Raw genomic sequence first — 22736 nt, 5'->3', positions numbered from 1 at the left:
AAAAATATACCCCCCATATGTGCATACATGTATATGTCTACATAGCAAAAAAAAAAAAAAAACAGTGAAAGGATATATTCCAAATGCTAATATAGCCACTTATAGATGATTATTTTCCTTTTGCTTGTTTTCTAAACATTCTGAAATTGACGTGTTAGTTTTTTAAAAACATCTTAAAGTTATCAGGTCTGTAATGTTATCTCACTAGATGTGCCCCATCTATGCCAATGTTTAGCACTGCTATCATATGCTCAGCAATTTGATAGTTTTTGCCAAGATTTATAGCTTCAAGATGGTAAACTTTGTAATCAGTGACGTTTCTCATTCACTTTTGTATTCCCTACTCTGCTTTGGCCCAAGGCCTCTTGTATACAGTAGATGCTCAACAATGGAATAAAGCATCTTTTGGCTGCCCATATAGATTTTATCCTAAGTTGCAGGTTCCCATAAAAATGAAACCAAAAAAGGAATAGAGCTGGACAAGTTTTGGCCAGGTGTGATGGCTCACGCTCATAATCCCCGCACTTTGGCAGGACAAGATGGGAGGATTACTTGAGTCTAGGGGTTCGAGACCAGTCTGGGCAACATGGCAAGATCCCATCTTTACAAAAAAAAAAAAAAAAAAAAAATCAAGAAAATTAGCTGGGTGTGGTGGCACATGCCTGTGATCCCAGCTACCTGGGATTACTGAGGCAGGAGGATCGCTTTAGCCCAGGTCAAGGCTGCAGTGAGCTGTGACTGCGCCACTGCACTCCAGCCTGGGTGACAGTGCAAGACCCTGTCTCAAAAAACAAAACAAAATCAAACAGAAGTGGATAAAGTTTTTAAAAAATCCCTTTGAGACTCCATGGATACTGAGTCTGGTTCCTCTTAGGGTCTGGGCATAAATGCCAGTATCAATTAACACGGAAAACTAATCTTTCAAAGAAAGGCTACCTTGTGTATTAAAATAGCACAGAAAAAGCCACCTGGGTCTGGTTTTTCTAAATATCTGCAGTGGCCAAAGTGACTGGTCAGTCGGTTTTGGAAGGCCACAGAATGAGTTATGTTGCTTTCAGTTAGCATCTCAAACCACTGATTTTGTTTCCCCAAGTATCCACCCCTTGTCTTTGCTCTCCTAACTGCACAGGGTTTTCAAGAAATCTGAGTGGAAGCAGGGAATGGTAAACTGGGTGACAGATATTCTCATCTGACATAGTAATAAGTGCTGAAACATCTAAGCTGAATTTGTCGCTACTTGGTTAATGGTGCCAGTATTTTCACAGGAGTGTTACCTCTTAAATTTCTTGTATTTCTCTCTTCTCCATATTGGTTGCAGATGATTAAACTTCTACTTGTAATAATTTCCTTCTACTTGTTTGTCCAAATTCAAGCAAGTTTTCTTAGGCTGTTACATTCAGATCTGAGTTTAAATGGCACTCCTCAGAGAGGCTTTTCTAGATCACCTATTTAAGAGGCTACTCAGTCATTTCTTTTTCTTTTCTTTCGTTCTTTTTTTTTTTTTTTTTTTGAGTTGTAGTCTCTCTCTGTTGCTCAGGCTGGAGTGCAATGGTGCAATCTCGACTCACTGCAATCTCCTCCTCCCCGGTTCAAGTGATTCTTCCACCGCAGCCTCCTGAGTAGCTTGGATTACAGGCGTTCACCACCATGCCTGGCTAATTTTTTTTTTTTTTTTGTATTTTTAGTAGAGACAGGGTTTTGCCATGTTGGTCAGGCTGGTCTCGAACTCCTGGCCTCAGGTGATCCGCCTGCCTCGGCCTCCTAAAGTGCTGGGATTATAGGCGTGAGCCACGGTGCCCGGCCTACTCAGTCATTTCTTGTCATATAACCCTATTACAATGTTTTGCATAGCACTTATCATTACTTGACGTTTTCTTGTTGTTTGTATATATATTTAATCTCTGTCTTCTTCTACCAGAATGTAAGCTCCCAAAGACCACAGACCTTGTCTGTTTTGTTCTTCAGCTCCCGAAATAGGGCTTAGGGCACAGTAGATGCTCAGTAAATGTTTGTTGAATGAATACATGTTTGAATGGTGAATGGTTAATGGTAAGTGAGGACAAATCCTAACAACAGCTTACCTTTCTTTGTTTCATTTTCCTCTGGCTCTGGGTCTGTCTGGTCATTGTTCTGTTGGCTGTTGTTGCTGATGGCTGTCTGATTATTCTCTGGCTCAGGAGGACTATGGCTAGTCCCTTCTTCAGTGCTATCAGTGGCTTCTTCCTCTTTTTTGTCATTCATCTCTTCTTCCGAAGGGGCCAAGAAATGAAGCTTCAGGCCTGTGAAGTTGGAGAGCAGCAAGAATAGTGCCTCAGAGCGAAATAACTTCATGCACTCCTTCAATATCTCAGGAAGCTTACTCTCCTCAGCTTTCTCATAAAACCTGAAAAACAGCAATGTCAAGTTGTTCAGCAGAGCCACAGATGTAAAATGACTCATGGGATAAAAGCTGATCATTAGCTTTGTACCTCTCTTCCTAAATCTTGGCACAGCTTACTAAAGCACAAGTTATTACAATAGTGAGATTTTCTTAGGATTTGGTTAGGACATCCTGCTACTGGATGTCCCTGAGAACAAAACATCATTAGGGCAAGTGTCCTATTATTGGGTGTGAGCTTTGGTGCATGATTGTATATTTTTTCCTGTTGGTTATTTGACTTTCTTTCATGAATTGCCTGTCATCACCTCAGTGTATTTTTCCTTTAGGCTTTTTGTCATGTTACTAGTTATAAAAAAAAGTTATAGGTGCTGAATGTAGAAGCAAATATCTCAGATGACGGGTTCTACCTTTTGTTAGGGGGACCTCGGCTACTCCATTCCACATCTCCATGCTCCAAGGCCTCACAGACTTTTGCGAATTTCTCAGGCTAGAAAATGAGCAGATAAAGCAGCAGTCAGCAGATCTCCCTATTACCCCACACTGGTTTGGCAGGTACAGCAGCTCTGCCAAACACCAATCTGGCTAATTCCTAAAAGGCGCAGTTGATTGTCATTCCTTTCTTTTCTTTTCTTTTTTTTTTTTTTTGAGACAGAGTTTCGCTCTTGTTGCCCAGGCTGGAGGGCAATGGCGTGATCTTGGCCCACCACAACCTCCACCTCCTGGGTTCACGCGATTCTCCTGCCTCAGCCTCCCAAGTAGCTGGGATTACAGGCATGCACCACCACGCCTGGCTAATTTTATATTTTTAGTAGAGATGGGGTTTCTCCATGTTGGTCAGGCTGGTCTCGAACTCCCGACCCTCAGGTGATCCATCCGCCTTTGGATTCCCAAAGTGTTGGGAGTTGGCCAGAGCCACCGCGCCTGGCCGGCTCTCACTCCTTTCATACAAGATCCCCTACTCCTGCTGTGGTAAAGCCAGGGTGAAGACTGGATACATCATCGGCTTGCTTTAGTCAAGAGATCTGAGTGCCACTGTGGCTCATTCTCTTAAGTAGTTATATACCTTACGTCAATCTGCTCAACCTCCCAAACTGCTGCGTTTATAAAATGAGGATCATAATACAGACCATAATACAATTCACAAGATGTTGTGAGGATAAAAAAATTAAACTGCATTACAATCAAGGTCATTACCATGACAATCTCTGTATAACAATTCAGATTCTCTAGGCCCCTAATTTAATAACCATTTTAAATTCAGAAAGTTAAGTACGACACAAGGAAGCTGGTTAATCTATTAAAATATTCTCCACAAGAGGCTTTCCATTTATTTGTTTAATGCAGTTTCCCAAGCAGTCCTATCCGTTATAAATGTGTGAAAAAGGAAAGATCCCATAGCATGGTTTAGGTAAACTCAATTGAATAGGGTATTCAGTTTATTTACTATAATACTTCTCAAAATCTTAATATGCTAATGTCAGCTATAAAATTCCTAGAGAGAGACAGGATGTAGAGTCTCTCAACCTTTTTTCTTGGAGGAATAGCTCTTGGGACCATGGTTCCATGGGACCCACTGTAAAGTGCCATGCCAGCAAAAGTTATCTTATTGGCCTTCACAACAACTCTGTGAGAAAGACAAGGCAGGTATGAATCCCAGTTTAACTGAAGACAAAATAAATACCCAGAGTGATTTAGTGATCTGCCCAGGTTAGTAAAACCAGAGCCAGGGCATGAGAATAGGTCTTCTGATTTCTTTTCTTTTTTTTTCTTTTGAGACGGAGTCTTGCTCCATCACCCAGGCTGGAGTGCAATGGCACAATCTCAGCTCACTGCAACCTCTGCCTCCTAGGTTCAAGTGATTCTCCTGTCTCAGTGTTCTGAGTAGCTGGGATTACAGGTACATGCCACCATGCCCGGCTAATTTTTTTTTTTTTTTTTTTTTTTTTTAGTAGAGATGGGGTATCACAATGTTGGCCAGGCTGGTCTTGAACTCCTGACCTCAGATGATCTGCCCACCTCGGGTTTACAGCGTGAGTCACTGCGCCCAGCCAGTCTTCTGATTTCTAATCTCTTTCTACTATAACAAGCTGCCTCATCACTGTCAAACGTTCATCAACAGATATTGCTCTATTAGTAATCTATTTTTAAAAGTAATAAGAAGCACCATATTAGATGAATAGAAAGGTAACTACACACAACTCCTTTTCAGGGTGGAAGCTTGTGTGTGTGTGTGTGTCTTTAAGATTCTAGAGAACTGAGGAATACCCAAGGGATTCTTTTTTTTTTTTTTTTTTTTTTTTTGAGACGGAGTCTTGCTCTGTCGCCCAGGCTGGAGTGCAGTGGCCGGATCTCAGCTCACTGCAAGCTCCGCCTCCCGGGTTCACGCCATTCTCCTGCCTCAGCCTCCTCAGTAGCTGGGACTACAGGCGCCCACAACCGCGCCCGGCTAATTTTTTTTTTGTATTTTTAGTAGAGACGGGGTTTCACCGTGGTCTCGATCTCCTGACCTTGTGATCCGCCCGCCTCGGCCTCCCAAAGTGCTGGGATTACAGGAGTGAGCCACCGCGCCCGGCCTACCCAAGGGATTCTTAACCCACTAAGCACACCGCTGATACTGTTAGTGTTATCATCATTTCTGTATTTCATTTGAAGACGGGAATGACATAAACATTCTAATCAGGAACAAAACAAAAACTCCCCAGTGATGCCTATGCACCCATTCAGGAAGCAAAACTGCATGCCAAACAAAATATTCAGAACAACATACGCTAAGCCTACCTACCTTAAGAAACTCCTTCAGGAGAATTTCAGAACTTTCTTCAAACTCTTCTTGAATTTGAACTTGGTAATCCATGTCCAGATAAGTAGGGTTGATCCAATCATACAAAATCTCATGCTTATGAAGAGGCAGCAGATGCAAAATGTGAGTTAATAATTCCTATTGCTTTTGCTCTTACATCATTTCACACTAATAAAATACATGCAAATCCTCACTTCATAAGTTTCTCCTATTAAAGTACTGGAAAACTCTGCTTGAGAAAGACACTATCAGGCCGGGCGCGGTGGCTCAAGCCTGGAATCCCAGCACTTTGGGAGGCCGAGACGGGCGGATCACGAGGTCAGGAGATCGAGACCATCCCGGCTAACACGGTGAAATCCCGTCTCTACTAAAAAATACAAAAAACTAGCCGGGCGAAGTGGCGGGTACCTGTAGTCCCAGCTACTCGGGAGGCTGAGGCAGGAGAATGGCTTGTACCCAAGAGGAGGAGCTTGCAGTGAGCTGAGATCCGGCCACTGCACTCCAGCCTGGGTGACTGAGCAAGACTCCGTCTCAAAAAAAAAAAAAAAAAAAAAAAAGAAAGACACTATCAAAAGTTTACTTAAGAAAAGTGGAGGCCCGGTGCGGTGGCTCACACCTGTAATCCCAGCACGTTGGGAGCCCAAGATGGGTGGATCATTTGAGGTCAGGAGTTCGAGATCAGCCCAGCCAACATGGTGAAACCCTGTTTCTACTAAAAATACGAAAATTAGCCAGGCATGGTGGTGGGCGCCTGTAATCCCAGCTACTCAGGAGGTTGAGGCAGGAGAATCGCTTGAACCTAGGAGGTGGAGGTTATAGTGAGCCAAGATCGCACCACTGTACTCCAGCCTGGGCAATGGAGCAAGACTCTGTCTCAAAAAAAAAAAAAAAAAAAAAGGAAGAAAAAAAGAGAAGTGGAAAGGGACGGGGCAAGCTCAAGGTACAGTTTCATTAAAAGGAACAGCTAATTTTAAAATCGGAGAAACAAATGATATGCTATAACTCCTAAGGTAAGGATATCAGCAATTCTTCTTACATCCTGTGGGATATGAGGGCTCCGAGGTATGGGGGGTTCAAAGTAGTTGGGAGGCCTAGTCAACGATGGACCATGAAACCAGCCACTTATAGACAAACGTGACTTTTCTTCAGACAGGACTTCAGACACCTGAAAGGACAAGCCCAGGAGCACATCAACACGAAGAATAAGGGGGATTACTGCCAATGCACATTAATTTCAGGGTCCTCCATGTTAAGCATTAAAACAACATTGGATAACAAGTCTAACAGGAAGCTGTCATGTTTGGATAATGGGTGATTAAAAAGCATAATCCTTGGTACTCTATTTGTGGCTTACAATCTTTACCTGGTGAAAGGACACAGGAGATACTTCAAAGAAAATCAGTTTGTTCCACGAAGGGATAAGAGACTTGACAATCTGCTTCGGCTGAAAGTGTTCTGCACCGGGAGAGAACACATCCATAAATGTGGTTCATTACCATTAACCACCTCCAGGCTGCCTCATTTTACTCTTGACAATTTCCAAACTTCTGAGGGCATCTTGATGTGCCCTTCAGACCCTGAAATACTGCCCTTTCCATCTGTTTCACTCATACTTGCAAGTCTGACTACGTGGCATCTGTTCTTACTACACCATCCATCTATTATTGAGAAGGACTGGAATAAGTTCTCAAAGTTTCCTGGAGTCAACTTCTGGTGCTAGACATTCAAAAAAACCTTGACTTTCTGTCAAATGGACTGGTCCTGGCAGATTCATAGCCACAGGCAGCTTTGTATGTACTCTACCCTTCCACAATCAGTATTCAGAAGCTCAGTCTGACTGTTTCTCATCTTAAATGGATTCTAATTGATCTCTGGAGTCATTTTCAAATCTAACTTAAAGAGGTGGTTGTCAGGGCTGGCATTTATTCCCCTTGAGGTAGTCACTATAATAAATAGCTTCCACTTCCTTTGAGGAGTACAGACATTGTAGATAAGAACATGATACTGAATCAACTCAGCTTTAACTCAGAAGTGGCCACTGGTGGTGAAGTGCATGCACTTATACTTATCTTACCATCAATGCTGTACAGGTCCAGGGTACCACCCAGGCTCCTGTCCCAGGGAGGAACCAGGTATAGGATGAAGGCGATCCGGCGCCCTTCCAGCTCATCATCATGGCACAGCAGGGCATCTGCAATAGTTTAATGCACACCTTAGATCCCTGCAGACAGTGACCAGCTGACACCTGACTCTGCATTTAATATCAGTCCATCTGACATTCAACTGTAATGTCCGCTCCAGCTTTAAAGGTCTTCCAGCTTTAAAATGACAATTCTCCTCTTTTATAAGTAAACAAATAAGTCAATACAGAAAATTCTAAAAACTCTAAAGAGCACATAATTAGATAGATCCAGATATAACCATGAACAATATTTTTACATATAATCTTCCAGTATTTTTCCTGCATATATGTATTTACTTTTTTAAAAGAGTAGCATCCAGCAGTGGCTATCTGTGGCCTGCTTTTTAAATTACATGGCAAGTATCTTTCCCTGTCAATATACACACTTGGCATCACTTTTAATGGCTGTAGTTATTCCACTATATGGATTATGAACTTACCTCCTTCCCCCCTTTAATAGATTTCCTATTGTTAATTAAGTTGTTTCTGTTTCTTAGCTATTATAAAGACTAATTTAATGAACATTATTGTACATGGATCTTTTGCACTTGTTCCCATTAATTTCATGAGGGAAACTTCTAAAAGCCATGTCGTGGGGCTAGCAAGATAGGCATCTGTGCAGGCTGAGAGGGAGGGAAGGCTATGGTGAACTGCAACCAATTACACGTGGAGGAATTGTTGCAATAAATGAATAAATACATTGAAGATAATGGGAGCCAGGTTTTTCACTGCTCAAGAATGGAGTTACAAATATGGAAATGCAGAAATCTAGAATGAATCCTGTGGTGTTCAATTGGAACTTGAAGAATCGACGTGAATTCAGTTTCCTATATCTATAGGTTTATATATCTGTATATAGAAATATAGGCCGGGCATGCTGGTGGCTCACGCCTGTGATCCCAGCACTTTGGGAGGCCAAGGCAGGTGGATCATCTGAGGTCAGGGGTTGGAGACCAGCCTGGCCAACATGGCAAAACCCCATCTCTACTAAAAATACAAAAATTAGCAGGGCATGGTAGTACATGCCTGCAATCCCAGCTACTCAGGAGGCTGAGGTAGGAGAATCGCTTGAACCCGGGAGGCAGAGGTTGCAGTGAGCCAAGATCACACCACTGTATTCCAGCCTGGGCAACAGAGCGAGACCCAGTCTAAAAAAAAAAAAAAAAAGAAATACACTCCAAATGTAAATGTATGTGTGTGCATCCATGTGTGTATGTACATGCATACAGATATTCACCACTTCTTCACACTGAAAGGGTCTGGGAGCAGTGACACCCTAATAGCAAAGACACTTAAGAGTCCAGATCTTGATTGTTAAGTATCATTCTTCACTAAAAAGAACCAGGATTCTTTGGAAGAATGGCCAACTCCAGGTCATTCTAGGACCTTGGCATGGAAAATCTTGTTTTGCAGAAAGTAAGGAAAAAAAAAAAAAGAATGATGGGGACATAGCAAAAGGACACAGAAGTCAGTTTGAAGGGGTTCTCCTTGATAAATCAGGGACAGTATGAGCATCAATATAATGACAGTAACTGATAACATGCTCATTACACAAATAGCAATCCATAAATCCATACCAATATAAACAAATGAATGAATAAATATATCAGGAAAAATGTCTTCTCTAGAGTGGAATGACAATAAATGTAGAGAAATTATTGTTATAAAATCACCATCTGGCAACCTTCATGGTAATAATTTAGCAAGAAACATCAGAGAATGCTAAAATAAGCAAATCAAAATTTGATGAGAAATGGGATATTTACATAATCTTAAAGTATCTCCCCACAAAATACATACCGATAGAGAAAAAGAACAGTGGAAAAACCTGATGTCAGCCACCACGTTAATCAAGTGATCACAGTTAATATCACTAATCATGTGACACACTGAAACCATACACCACCTGATACAGTGAGAACACAGTATCAATTGTGTAATCCTGCCAAAAACATATGGCCTGAATCTAATCATGAGAAAACACCAGACAATCCCAAACCGAGGAAAGTTTTCCAAAATAACTCATCTGTAAGTCTTCTAAAGCATAAAGATCATGAAAGTCCAGGAAAGATGGAAGGGCTGTTCTAGATTGAGGGACGCTGGAGAGACAATATTATAACTAAATGCAACATGCAATCCTGGACTGGGTCTTTTTGCTATAAAGGACCAAATAATGAAGCCTGCATGGAGCCTGGGGATTAGATAATCCATTGATGTTGAATAAGGCATCAACATTAATTTCCTGATTCTGATGGTTTATGATTATCATGTAGGAGAATGTCCTTGTAGAAATTACTGAAGTATTCAGGGGTCATAGAACATCATGCCAACAACTTACTCTCAAGTAAAACAGGAAAAAATAAATTATTTGTACTATGCTTGCCACTTTTCTGCAAGTCTGAAATTACTTCAAAGTAAAAAAAAAAAAAAAAAGATACTGGCTGGGTATGGTGGCTCACACATGTAATCCCAGTACTTTGGGAGGGCAAGGCAGGTGGATCACTTGAGGTCAGGAGTTCAAGACCAGCCTAGTCAACTGGTAGAACTCCCATCTCTACTAAAAATACAAAAATTAGCCAGGCGTTGTGGCATATGCCTGTAATCCCAGCTACGTAGGAGGCTGAGGCAGGAGAATCACTTGAACCCGGGAGGTGGAGGATGCAGTGGGCTGAGATCGTGCCACTGTACTTCAGCCTGGGTGACAGAGGGAGACTCTGTCTCAAAACAAACCAACAAACGAAAAAAACAAAAAACAAAACAAAAAAGAAAACATGGCAGTAAATGAAGATATCCTATGATCCTATGTATCACCAAGTCATCCTCTAAAAGTTGTGAGCCATCTATACTTCCAGGACAGTGTATGAGAGCACACTCAAATGATTATTTTATTTAGTAAAATTTAAAAAAGAAAAAAACCTTTTCCTTCTGGGTGAAAAACCAAGCTTGTATCCAAAAAAAAAAAAAAAAATTTATATGCTCAGAAAGGGAAATGGAAGGATGCACCCCAAACTGGTGACAATGGGTACCTCTGAAGAGAAGAGGGAGCAGGGAGAAGGTGAAGAAGGCTATCATGGTTTTACACTATATACCTACAATATTGATTTTTTTTTTCCTTTAAGAATGCTTTCACTTATTGCCTTCAAAATAAAAAAGAGAAGGGAAAATAGCATTGAAGGAGATGGTTGTTCCTTAGGAAGTCTAAGAATAGAGTTTATATATCACTCTGAATTTCTTGATATTTTATGTACAGTTGGTGTGTATGTATGTCATGGGGATTTTGCTGAAAATATGGTCAGTAGCTTTCATCATATTCTGAAAGACAACCACTGCTTATGCCTTCCAATAAGGTAGGTATTTCTGTCTATGAACTGGGTCTTTATCAGGAAGATCCGGATGCTTTGCAGGGACATTCAGTTGAATGTTTTGGTGCACAGATACCATCTCTCCATTCATGTTGAATTAAAGCCTTTAAATCTTATAGACACCAGGTCTTTATCTTCCTTACCGGTGAATTCATATTTAGCACAGGACATGTCAATGGTTGATTCCAGGTCAATTTTAGAAATATCAGAAAGCCAGGACCGGAAATCTTCAAACAGAATTTTCCTAGAAATGTAAACAAAAGATAATTTGTTATGCCACAGTGTGGGATCTAGGCCACAACGATTTGGATCTAGGCCACAACTTTTCTTTCCTGGAGATCACATTGTATTCAAGAGATCCATTCTCAGATCACATCTGAGACATTCTGAGAAATGTTTCTCAGTTCAAATTTGCATAGTTTAAGTCTAATGTTCCCAGAAAAATAAATGTAAATCTCTATCTACATTGTTTTTGTTAGTTTTTGTTCTAATGGTTCATGTTTTCTCAGTATTTTCTTTCTCCTAAATTTAAAGTATGCCCTATCAAGGCAGCAGTTTGGCCTTTGTCATAACAACCCATCACACCAATGTTCTAGTCCAAGTTACTGGTTTTCAGACAAGTTTTTCAGCACTAAAATGGAAAGCTCAACTGTTTATATTTTCTTTTCTTTCTTCTTCTTTTTTTTTTTTGAGATAGAGTCCTGCTCTGTTGCCCAGGTTGGGGTACAGTGGTATGATCTCGGCTCATTGCAACCTCTGCCTCCTGGGTTCAAGCGATTTTCCTGCCTCAGTCTCCCGAGTAGCTGGGACTACAGGCGTGCACCACCACGCTTGGCTAATTTTTATATTTTTAGTAGAGATGGGGTTTTGCCCATGTTGGCCAGGCTGGTCTCCAACTCCTGACCTCAAGTGATCCGCATGGCTCTGCCTCCGAAAGTGCTGGGATTACAGGCGTGAACCACTGCACCTGGCCTCAACTGTTTTTCTTTACACACTTCACTTCCAATGCCAAATGTGTGGGCTTATCCCCCTACACTGTCCAATTCTCTGACACCAGCTGAGTGTCTTAAAATTCAATTAAATTCTGACACTTTCTACCAGGGGTTAATAAAGGTTAAGGGCTTAGTCCCATGAGACTGCCCCCAGTGTGCCCCCTCCCCCAACCCCACTTCAGATACTGATTACAAGTTCAAGTTGTGACCCATATGCTTCTAACCAAACAGTTATAAACTGGAGGTTCACATTACTGCCTCCTTAGGTTTGATAATTTGCTAGAATAGCTCACAGAACTCAGAATAAGTTTGTTTACTAGATTACCAGTTTATTATAAAAGGATACATACAACTGAGAAACAGTCAGACAGAAGGGACGTATAGGGTGAGGTATGCGGAAGGGGTGTGGAGTTTCCACACCATGTCCTCCCCAGGTACACCACCCTCCCAGCACTTCCATGGGTTCAGCAATCCTGAACTCCTTTGGTTAGGGTTTTTGATGGAGGCTTCATTACAAAGGAATCATTGATTAGGTGACTGGCTATTGGTGATTGACTCAACCTCCAACCCCTCTTCCCTTGCAGAAGGTCAGAGAGGTCTGTGCCAGGAATAGAGACCAAGACCAAATATACATTTATTATAAATCACAAGCACTAATACTGGTACCACCATTTAATGAACACTTGGGTGGCACTGTTTTAGAAGATTAAAACAACTTTAAATGGCAATAATGATGAGTGTTGAATTAAATGCATAATAATGAGTATAATTTTTCATAGAAGTTCTGATGCTAACAGGATACCAATAGAAAATGGTGAACGCTTCCATTTACCAGCTAAACTGGCTCTCCATGTAGAAATCTCTTAACACAATTTATAACTCACTCAACCAATCAACTTTGAAATTATGAATTATTACTAACCTTGAGGAATTAAAAACATTTTTAAAAGATTTACATTAGTTCAAATTACGCTTACAAAGATACTTAATATTTTTTTGGATCATCCTACTCCAAATGCACATAACTGAAATTCCCATAAAATAGAACTGTCCTGTTTATAACTAAATATCAAATCTCCAGGTTGATCTCTAAGGTTTCATTATGAAATACCTTTTTGTATTATATACTACTCAAACCAAAAAATTCCATTATCAGCTGTGAACAAGCTTAAAGAACATTCCATAAAATAATTGTGCTCAGTCAGTCCATATAACTTTTAAAGGCAGAGTTGCAAATCATATAAAATGGGTCAGGATAGCAAACTGCTGAACCAGGCTTCAGATAATGTGAGTGAGAAGTATTTCTTCAAGTCGTGATACTTTAAGCAACTAATAGTCTTAAATCCTTTACTGGTAACATCAGCTTTCACAAATTCCAGAAAAAGCTCTTCTACTCATTCTATGAAAGTGTCACAAGGTCGGGCTTATTTTCTGTCATTGTTAGCAATTGTTAATTGTATTCATGAAGGAACTCACAGAACCCAAGTGGGAAATAAAAAGATCAGCTCTCTGTAATGATTAAGGAGTTGCAGCTTGCTCACCATCTGGCTGTAAGCCTTCGGTGTGGAATGTAACTCAGTCCCACATGAAATGCTTAGCAGAGGGGTGTTGTGAACTAAGGAGATAACGCCTTAATGCATGATAATCTTTCTTTAGGGGGAAAAAAATCTAAGTAAACATGAAACATAATGTGTTACAGTTAACACACAAGCAATACTTCAGGATTTAGAATAAACTGTGCAAGCTGCCTATAATACATGGAAGTATTGCAGAGAAAAAATATATAATGAGAATAATTTGTATCATATAGATGAAAAACAGCTATTACAAAGCAACATATACTTATTATAGAAACTAGGAAAAAATCCCATGTAAGCAAAAAACTGTTAAAAAAATCTGTATTCCTACTAGCAAGAGTTAAATACTCTATTTTTCCAAATCTTTTACTTTGTACACACAGACACCCAAATGTAGGTGTGTGTATCTCTTTTTAAAATAAGATCGTGTGATGTGAATCCACTGGTCAGAAAAAACAACAAAGCATCAAATTGTGTGTATTATTTTTTTTCTCTTGACAAAAATGTGTTAAGTATCGTTATTTTATATATTACTAAGAAAAAAAATGCTGTCAATTAAAGTAGGACACAAAAGTGATTGTGTGAGACACTAGATCCCAGAGGTGTTAAAATGTTAAAAGTTTCTTAGAATTGAGAAAATAGATAACTACCACATTCGTGTGTCAAAACTCGTATGTATCATATTTAATGGTTGTAGAGTTTCCACTTTATGTTTTGTACTATTATGTTTAAATCTCCATGGGCCATAAAATTTGTATATAATTTTTCAATATTATAAACAATATTACAATAAATAATCTTGTATGGAATCTTTGAGCATATCCTTATTTTCTCAGGATAACTCCTTTTTTTTTTTTTTTTTTTTTGAGATGGAGTCTCGCTGTTGTTGCCCAGGCTGGAGTGCAATGGCTTGATCTCGGCTCAGCCCAACCTCTGCCTCCTGGGTTCAAGCAATTCTCCTGCCTCAGCCTCCCGAGTAGCTGGGATTACAGGCGTGTGCCACCATACCCAGCTAATTTTGTTTTTAGTAGAGATGGGGTTTCTCCATGTTGGTCAGGCTGGTCTCGAACTCCCGACCTCAGGTGATCTACCCACCTCGGCCTCCCAGAGTGCTGGGATTACAGGCGGGAGACACCGCACCCGGCCCTCAGGATAAATTCTTATAAGTGAAATTATTCTACAAAAAGATATGCATACTTGTAAGGGTTCTGATACATCTTTTAAAACCATCTTCTGGCCGGGCGCGGTGGCTCAAGCCTGTAATCCCAGCACTTTGGGAGGCTGAGACAGGTGGATCACGAGGTCAGGAGATCGAGACCATCCTGGCTAACACGGTGAAACCCCATCGCTACTAAAAAAAAAAAAAAACTAGCTGGGCGAGGTGGCGGGCGCCTGTAGTCCCAGCTGCTCGGGAGGCTGAGGCAGGAGAATGGCATAAACCCGGGAGGCGGAGCTTGCAGTGAGCTGAGATCCGGCCACTGCACTCCAGCCTGGGCGACAGAGCGAGACTCCGTCTCAAAAATAAAAAATAAAAAAATAAATAAAACCATCTTCTAAGAAAGACTGCAGCAGTGTATAAAGGTATCTATCTATATCTGTCAACACTAGAGTTTTTATTTTTAATACTTACCAACCTAACGTGTGAAAAATGGTATCTCCAGTGTTAACTTCTGTTTCCTTGATTACCAACAAGATTGAGCATTTTATCACTCAGAACTTGGGTCTTGGAATCAGACGGACTTAGGTTTGTATGCTAGCTCCCTTAATTTTAAGCTATGTAAACTCAATTTCTTGGTCTCCTTCCTCCTCTACAAAGTGGGTTAACAATGTCAACAAGAATTATATGACATACACAATATTGTAACATTTAAAGCACTTACTACTCTGCCTGGCACATATTTAGTACCCAACAAATATGATTGTTTACCTTAAAGCAGAGATGTGAGGCTCTCTTCTCTTCTTCAAATCATCAGACTTGATCATGAAAAGAGAGAAAAAAAGGGATTTCCTTCACATAAGAGACACACAAAGGAGAGCTGTTTAGTGAGTGTTCTGGTCCTAGCATTGTCATTAAGAGCCCCGACGCTGAAGCCAGGCTGCTTAGGTTTAATACAGGGCCCCTCCATTGGATGGGTCTGTGACTTGCGAAGTTATTACCCTCTGGGTTTATTCATTAAACAAATACTTAAGTTTTTATAGTCTACTTTCTACACCTGTTGAGGGAGATAGACAACAGACACAAAAAGCAGATTAGTATAAAGATGGTGAGAAGTGCATAAGGGAAAAAAAGAAACCCAGGGAAAGAAGAATGGGGAGTGCTCAGCCTGGAGAGTGGTTTGCAATTATAAATAGGTTGGCCAAGGTAGACTTCAGGGAGGTGAAACAAAGACTTGAAGGAGGCTGGAAAGTGTGGCAAGGGAATATCAAGGCACAAAGCATTCAAGGCCCTGAGCATGAAGCATGCCTGGCCTATTCAAGCTATTGCAAGAGCAGAGAGGGAGAGGGAGGGCAGTAGTAGATGAGGCCAAAAAGGCAATAGTGGGGCTAGGTGCCGTGGCTCACACCTGTAATCCCAGGACTTTGGGAGGCCAAGGTGGGTGGGTCAGGACTTTGAGACCAGCCCGACCAACAGGGTGAAACCCCGTCCCTACTAAAAATACAAAAATTAGCTGGGCATAGTGGCGCATGCCTGTAATCCCAGCTACTCAGGAGGTTGAGGCAGGAGAATCATTTTAACCTGGAGGCGGAAGTTGCAGTGAGCCGAGATCTCGCCATTGCACTCCAGCCTGGGCAACAAGAGCAAAACTCCGTCCAAAAAAAAAAAAAAAAAAGAGTAATAAGGGACTTAAAGCCATTTTAAGTACTTTGGCTTTGACTTAAAGAAATGAGAGGCAGCCGGGCGCGGTGGCTCAAGCCTGTAATCTCAGCACTTTGGGAGGCCGAGACGGGCGGATCACGAGGTCAGGAGATCGAGACCATCCTGGCTAACACGGTGAAACCCCGTCTCTACTAAAAAATACAAAAAGCTAGCCGGGCGAGGTGGCGGGCGCCTGAAGTCCCAGCTACTCGGGAGGCTGAGGCAGGAGAATGGTGTAAACCCGGGAGGCGGAGCTTGCAGTGCGCTGAGATCGGCCACTGCACTGCAGCCTAGGCGACAAAGCGAGACTCCGCCTCAAAAACAAAAAAAAGAAAAGAAATGAGAGGCTTCACCTGATGATTCCTGAAGCAAAGAAAAAAAAAAACAAAAAAACCAGAGTCATTGGAGTTTTTGAGAAATAACAATTTTAAAGATAATATCTGCCTAACACATAATTATCCACATAATTTCAATTTCTTGAAAGTGTATAATTCACTGGATTTTAGTATATTCACAATGTTGGGCAATCATCAGCACTTCCTAATTTCAGAACTTTTTAGCACTCCAAAAAGAAACCCTTGTGCCCATTTAGGTAGTCATTCCTTCTTCTCTCCTCCCCTCAGCTCCTGGCAACCACTTACCTATTCTGGACATTACACATAAATGGAATCATATAATACATAGCCTTCTGCATCTGACTTCTTCCACTTAACCTAATGTTTTCAAGGTTCATCCATGTTGTGGTAGTATCAGTACGTCATTCTTTTTAATGGCTGAGTTGTATTCCATTCTATGGGTATGCCACATTTTGTTTATTCATTACTTAAATTGTTTCCACTTTTTGGCAATTATAAAGCTGCTATGAACATTTGTGTACAAGTTTTTATGGGAACACATTTTTAATTATCTTGGGCCCATTTACATTTTAAAAAAATACAATGACTTCAGCGACTGTCTAAGCAGGCAACAGTAGAAGGGAAAATGGTTGATACACTAATAGAATAATCCCTGGGAGACACAGAGAGCTTGAGCCTGGTGTTGGCCTTTGGCAGTGAAAGTAGTAAGAAGTGGGCTTCTCTGGATATACAGTGGCATGTCATTTACACTCTAAGAAATTTGTTGTGAGGTGATTTCGCCGTTGTTCCAACATCATAGAGTGCATTTACATAAATCTAGATGGTAGAACTTACTATACACCTAGGCTATATGGTATAGCCTATTGTTTCCAGGCTACAAACAACCTGGCATGTTACTCTACTGAATACCACAGGCAATACAATAGGAAGTATTTGTGTATTTAAACATATCTAAATATAGAAAAGGTACAGTAAAAATAGGTGTTACTTTATGGGACCACTATTGTATCTGTTGTTGACAGAAAATGTCATGTGGCCATTGCCTGTATTTTGAAGGTGGAGATAGCAGAGTTTCATGATGGACTGGATATAAGGTGAGAGAGGAATCAAGCATGACCTCCTTTTTGGCCTGAGCCCCCAGAAAGATCAAGCTGCTATTAACTGTGATGGGGAAAACTGCAGGTGGAGCAGATTTAGAGGGAGAAGACCAGAAGTTTAGTTTTGAACTTAAGTGTCAGAAACTCATTAGATATCGAAGAGGAGGCAAAGCCATGAGACCCACAGAAATCTGTGTACCTAGGGAAGGAGGCCAAGCATTAGGATGCAGAGTACTCTATCATTAAGAAGTCAGGTGGAAGAGGAAAACCTAGCAAAGGAAGCTAACAAGAAATGGCCACTGAGGAAGAAGAGAAACCAAGAGAGCATGGTAACTTGAAAGTAAAGTGAAAAAAATGTCTCCAGGAAGAACAGTGATATAGTAGGTCAAATGCTGCTGATGAGCCAAGGAAGAACTGAAAACTGATTATCGGATTTAGTAACATGGAGGTTATGGGTGACCTTGACAAGTGTAGTTTCAGTGCAGTAGTACAAGCAAAAGCCTGATTAAAATGGGCTTACCAGAGACTGACAGGAGAGGAATTGGACACAGTGCAGACAACTCTTACAAGAAATTCTGCTGTCAAGAGAAGCACAGCAATTGGGTGGTAGCAGAAGGGAAAATTAGGTCAAGAACTTTGTTTTTTCTTATGATAAGAACTAACAGCTTTTTTTCTTTTTGTTATGTTGAAGGGAATGATCCAGAGAAAAAGAAAAACTAATGTAGTTTCCTCAACTGTGAAACAGGTATAGTAATGGGATTGTTTTGAGGATTTAATGAATAAATATAAAGCACTTAGCATGGCATAAATTATGCACTCAATAATGCTTGCTTTAAAAAATACAGAATATTGGGCAACTCCTAATGACAGAGTTGGTTGTGGGAGTTGGAAGATGTCAGAGACCCAATTATCAAGTCAATTCATACCACAAGCAAAGAAAAGGGCATGGATGAGGATTAAAGGGGAAGGAGAATGAAACCAGGTTTTACATCTACTGTCAGGGTGAAGAGTTCCTGTCTAACAGAGATTAACAGTAAAAATTATTCATAGTAGTTTCACCAAACTTCCATGTGGATCCAAAGTAATGGCAGCTCCTTTTTTTTTTCAATCACCCAAGGCTCTTTTTATTATTTTGCCTTTTATCTTCCAATTTTTGTTTCTTTTTTTTTTTTTTTGGAGGTGGAGTCTCACTTTGTCACCCAGGCTGGAGTGCAGTGGCGCGATCTCAGCTCACTGCAACCTCCACCGCCCGGGTTCAAGCGATTCTCCTGCCTCAGCCTCCTGAGTAGCTGGGATTACAGGTGCGTGCCACCACACCCTGTATTTTTTGTATTTTTAGTAGAGATGGGGTTTCTTCATGTTGGTTAGGCTGGTCTCGAACTCCCAACCTCAGGTGATCCACCTGCCTCGGCCTCCCAAAGTGCTGGGATTACAGGCGTGAGTCACTGTACTGGGCCCTCTTCCAGTATTTTTAATCTTCCAAATTGCATTAAGTAAAAACTATTTTGATGTTTCAATTTTAGTAATCAGATGCATATGGCCCTAAATCAACAAGAGGCCAAGTGTGTGATAATTACGATAGCAGGCAACTCTGGTTTTGTGCAACCTTACCATGGAAAACAGTTTAGTTTTCAGCTTTCTGAATTATTAAGAGTCATATCTTTCATGTATTTATCCTGGTTAATTCAGTCATGTGTATAAGGCCCAAAGACAGAAAGATCTGGGGAAGGTCAGGATATATCCATCTGACCAATCAGCTCTAGCATAGAAGAATAAGAGAGAGAAATTCGTTACTTACTCTCTTATCCCAGATAAAATAAAATGGGAAAATGCAAAAAAAAAAAAAAAAAAAAAAAATCTTCACCTTTTCATTTGTCTTTTTTTTTCTTTTTTTTCCCAACTTGAAGCACAGATGTCCCTGAGGTTTACAAAGGATTTCTAAGAGTGACATCCTCCATGCACTGAAAGATATACCCCCAAACTGGGGAAACCAATGACCTGTATTTCTATACCTAGACTAGGCTGTGTCTTCCAGGGTAGAAAAACCAACCTTAAAAAAAAAACAAAAAAGAGATCGTCTTTTCTGCCCAATTAAACTGTCCACCAAAAAAAAAAAAAAAAAAAAAGAATATTAACTCTTTGCCCTACTGCAATGTAGACCATACTGTAATATAGCAAGCCACCTGAAACAAAAACATGAACTCAAAAGTTTATTTTATTTCAAGATGGAATTTTGCTCTTGTTGCCTAGGCTGGAGTGCAATGATGTGATCTCGGCTCACTACAACCTCCACCTCCCGGGTTCAAGCAATTCTCCTGCCTCAGCCTCCCAAGTAGCTGGGATTAAAGGTGTGTGCCACCACACCCAGAAAATTTTTGTATTTTTAGTAGAGACAGGGTTTCACCATGTTGGCCAGCCTGGTCTCGAACTCCTGACCTCAGGTGATCTACCCGCCTTGGCCTCTCAAAAGTTCTGGGATTACAGGCATGCACCACTGCACCCAGCCCGAACTCAAAATCTTAAATGGCAATTGTCTCCCAACGTACAACTCTCTTCATCATCATACCACTTACCCACATGTACTTAATCCCTTTGTTTATACATATTCACTCATCGGCTTAATTTGTTTCTTCACTATCTCTATCACCATCACCTTCACCCCTATTATCACTTCTGGCCTGAGCAACTGGAAAGATCAAGTTGCTATTAACTGTGATGGGGAAACTGCAGGTGGAGCAAATTTAGAGAAGACCAGGAGTTTAGTTTTGGACTCAAGAGTCAGACACTTACTAGACATCCAAGAGGAGGCAAGGCCATGAGACCCATAGAAATCTGTGTACCTGGGGAAGACATTATCACTTTCCCCATGCTGCAGATGAGGAAACTGAGAAGTCTTTGAGAGTACAGAGCCTGCTCTTAAAACACTAGATTTTGAAGTCTTACAGGACAGGCACTGTCTAAGGCTTCCATATAATAATTACAGCACTTAACACATAGTTAACATTCAGTAAGCTTGGTTAAATGAAGGCATGCTCTTAACAATGTCAATGCAAGGACCCTTCAAGGCAAACCCATCCTAAAACCTCAAGGCAAAAGGTATTGAATGATTTCAGAGACAGTGAATTTCTGAGCTGGAAGAGTTAATGTGGCAGGGGAATAAATACCTGCTGGAACTTATATAAATCATTATACTTCTCATGGAAGTCCAAGTTCATCAGTTCCTTCTGAAGCCCTTCCAAGAAGTCTTGGCTTTGGATGAAGTTTGGGATCACGCAGTGAAGAAAAGGGTCCATGTCCATGACAATGACTTCTGTTGGAAGGAAAATATTATCTATGGCTTTTTTCCTTTTGTATTTTTGACCCCCAAGTAACACAGCACCGCTAATACGAAAGGGGATGGTCATGAATTTTGGGGAACCTAATACTTAAAGTCTAAGATTTGGGGAAAATATCATAAGCTCTGACCTTTCTTCTTTACCCATGAAATACTACTTTTTAAATATACTATGGTTACAACACAGTCCTTGAGATGAGTGATGGGTGATGTCACTAAATCAAGGTTCCTACTCTTTTTTAAAAATGTGTTTCAATGATTACATATTGAATTGAATGTATTTTAGATTCTTAATTCATTTCCCTCAAACTTTGGGTAGCATGTTAAATGAGAGTAGCAATACTGGCCAACAGTTTCCCTGCTTTTTCTTTTCCTAAGTTATTGTCAGAGGCATTTACTACCTACTGTACTTAAAAAAAAAAAAAAAAAAATTCAGGTCAATTCAGGCATAACCGCCTCTAATTCCTTGATTTCTACCCCAACATTTACCCACTGCTTCCAGCTGGCTAGATCCCCATTCTGTAATCATCAGCACCACCTACCATGTCCCAGGCCCATTATCTCATTTAATCTTTTCAACAGCTCTGAGGGAGACATTATCACTCTCTCCATCCTACAGATGTAGAAACTGAGAGAACAGAGCCTGCACTTTAACACTACGCCATCGTTTTCTATAGGCATCCAGCCTACCCAGGACTCACCTCTTCAAAGCACTTGACAACGAAAGAGAAATTACGGCAAACTCTAGAAGGGGATGCCTGGCGCATGAAGCAGAGCTCTGAACACGTAAGGTGATATTTAAAACTGAGGCTGGAATCGTTCAACGTAGGCTCCTTTCCTTGGTCAACGCGCGTTTATTTTCATACAACATGGAGTCAAACTACAGGCGCGTAGAGACGAGTACACTAGGGAGCCGAGCTGGCAGCTCGCCACAAATGCCCTGGCTAGACTCTCCTGGGACAGCCGAGCAACGCCCTTGCAGGAGAAATGACATCAGCTACTCCCGTATTTGTCCAGATGTGTATTGGGCCTTACTTAGGGAAACATTTACTGAAGCTTGCAAGCATTAGTGTATTGCTCCCATTCACAGACTTTCTGACGTAAATACTATGAACTATCCCATTTTACTTAGGAAGCAACTGAAGTTCAATAAGGTTAATTCCATTGCCCGGCGACGCGCAATCAGGGGAGAGGATTCTAACTCAGTAATCTGTGACTCCAGAATGCAACTATCATTTGCATACCCTCTGCTTCCCAAAACTCTCCGGCCTCCATTTCTCCCTTTTCTCACATTTCTAAATTCAAACCGAATTTGGAGTGAAAGGGAGCAGCAGCCGAGGCAGGAGGATACAAGGTGGTCAAAGTCCTCCAAGAGCGTCTTCCCTGGCGGCCCCGCTACCCAGGGCTGCGCGCGAGTCCCAGGGCTTTTTCAGAGGTCCCCAGACCCCTGCGTGGCGGCCCCTCCCTGAGAGCACCCGGTTACCGTGACTGAACGGCGTCCTGCGGCTCCAGGCCTCAGCCACCTGCTTTTTCAAGGTTTCTTCCATAACAGCGTCCGAAAACTCCGCCATCACCTCCTTCTTTCCCTTTTTTCCCACCCGGGCTGGACCAGGCTCCGCTGGCCGCTTCCCATTCATCTCCTCCCAAGGTACAGAACCACGCCACACTGATCAAGACGCTACTTTCCTGAGGGGACTACAATTCCCGGCATGCCTCCTTTACTGTGTTTCCAATGGGAATCACCAAAGCAAGAGGAGGCGGAACCTATACCCGGGTTACCAATGGGAGCTCCAGCTATT

At 41.3% G+C, this 22736-nt stretch overlaps 1 protein-coding gene across 2 annotated transcripts in view; it reads right to left on the bottom strand.

The window, feature by feature from the left end:
- LOC105494111 (2-oxoglutarate and iron dependent oxygenase domain containing 1) overlaps positions 1-22651 on the bottom strand; it is a 26765-nt gene extending 4114 nt beyond the window's left edge. Inside the window, exons 1-10 of one of the 2 annotated variants that reach the window (XM_071084563.1) lie at positions 22421-22651; positions 20768-20913; positions 15221-15267; positions 10868-10968; positions 7255-7371; positions 6544-6635; positions 6217-6345; positions 5163-5276; positions 2788-2867; positions 2082-2383 (exon numbers count right to left, since the gene is read on the bottom strand). In XM_071084563.1, coding sequence (XP_070940664.1) covers positions 2082-2383; positions 2788-2867; positions 5163-5276; positions 6217-6345; positions 6544-6635; positions 7255-7371; positions 10868-10968; positions 15221-15267; positions 20768-20913; positions 22421-22574 — 1282 coding nt within the window. In that variant the 5' untranslated portion in view covers positions 22575-22651. Of the gene's footprint in view, positions 1-2081; positions 2384-2787; positions 2868-5162; positions 5277-6216; positions 6346-6543; positions 6636-7254; positions 7372-10867; positions 10969-15220; positions 15268-20767; positions 20914-21638; positions 21832-22420 lie in introns of those variants that run through there. The other variant, XM_071084564.1, reaches the window with a different exon arrangement.
- Positions 22652-22736: the final 85 nt, after the last annotated feature.

Source organism: Macaca nemestrina, chromosome 18 (assembly GCF_043159975.1).
Source record: "Macaca nemestrina isolate mMacNem1 chromosome 18, mMacNem.hap1, whole genome shotgun sequence".
In the NCBI taxonomy this organism is placed as follows: Eukaryota; Metazoa; Chordata; class Mammalia; order Primates; family Cercopithecidae; genus Macaca; species Macaca nemestrina.
This window is presented reverse-complemented; position numbering and strand designations above follow the sequence as displayed.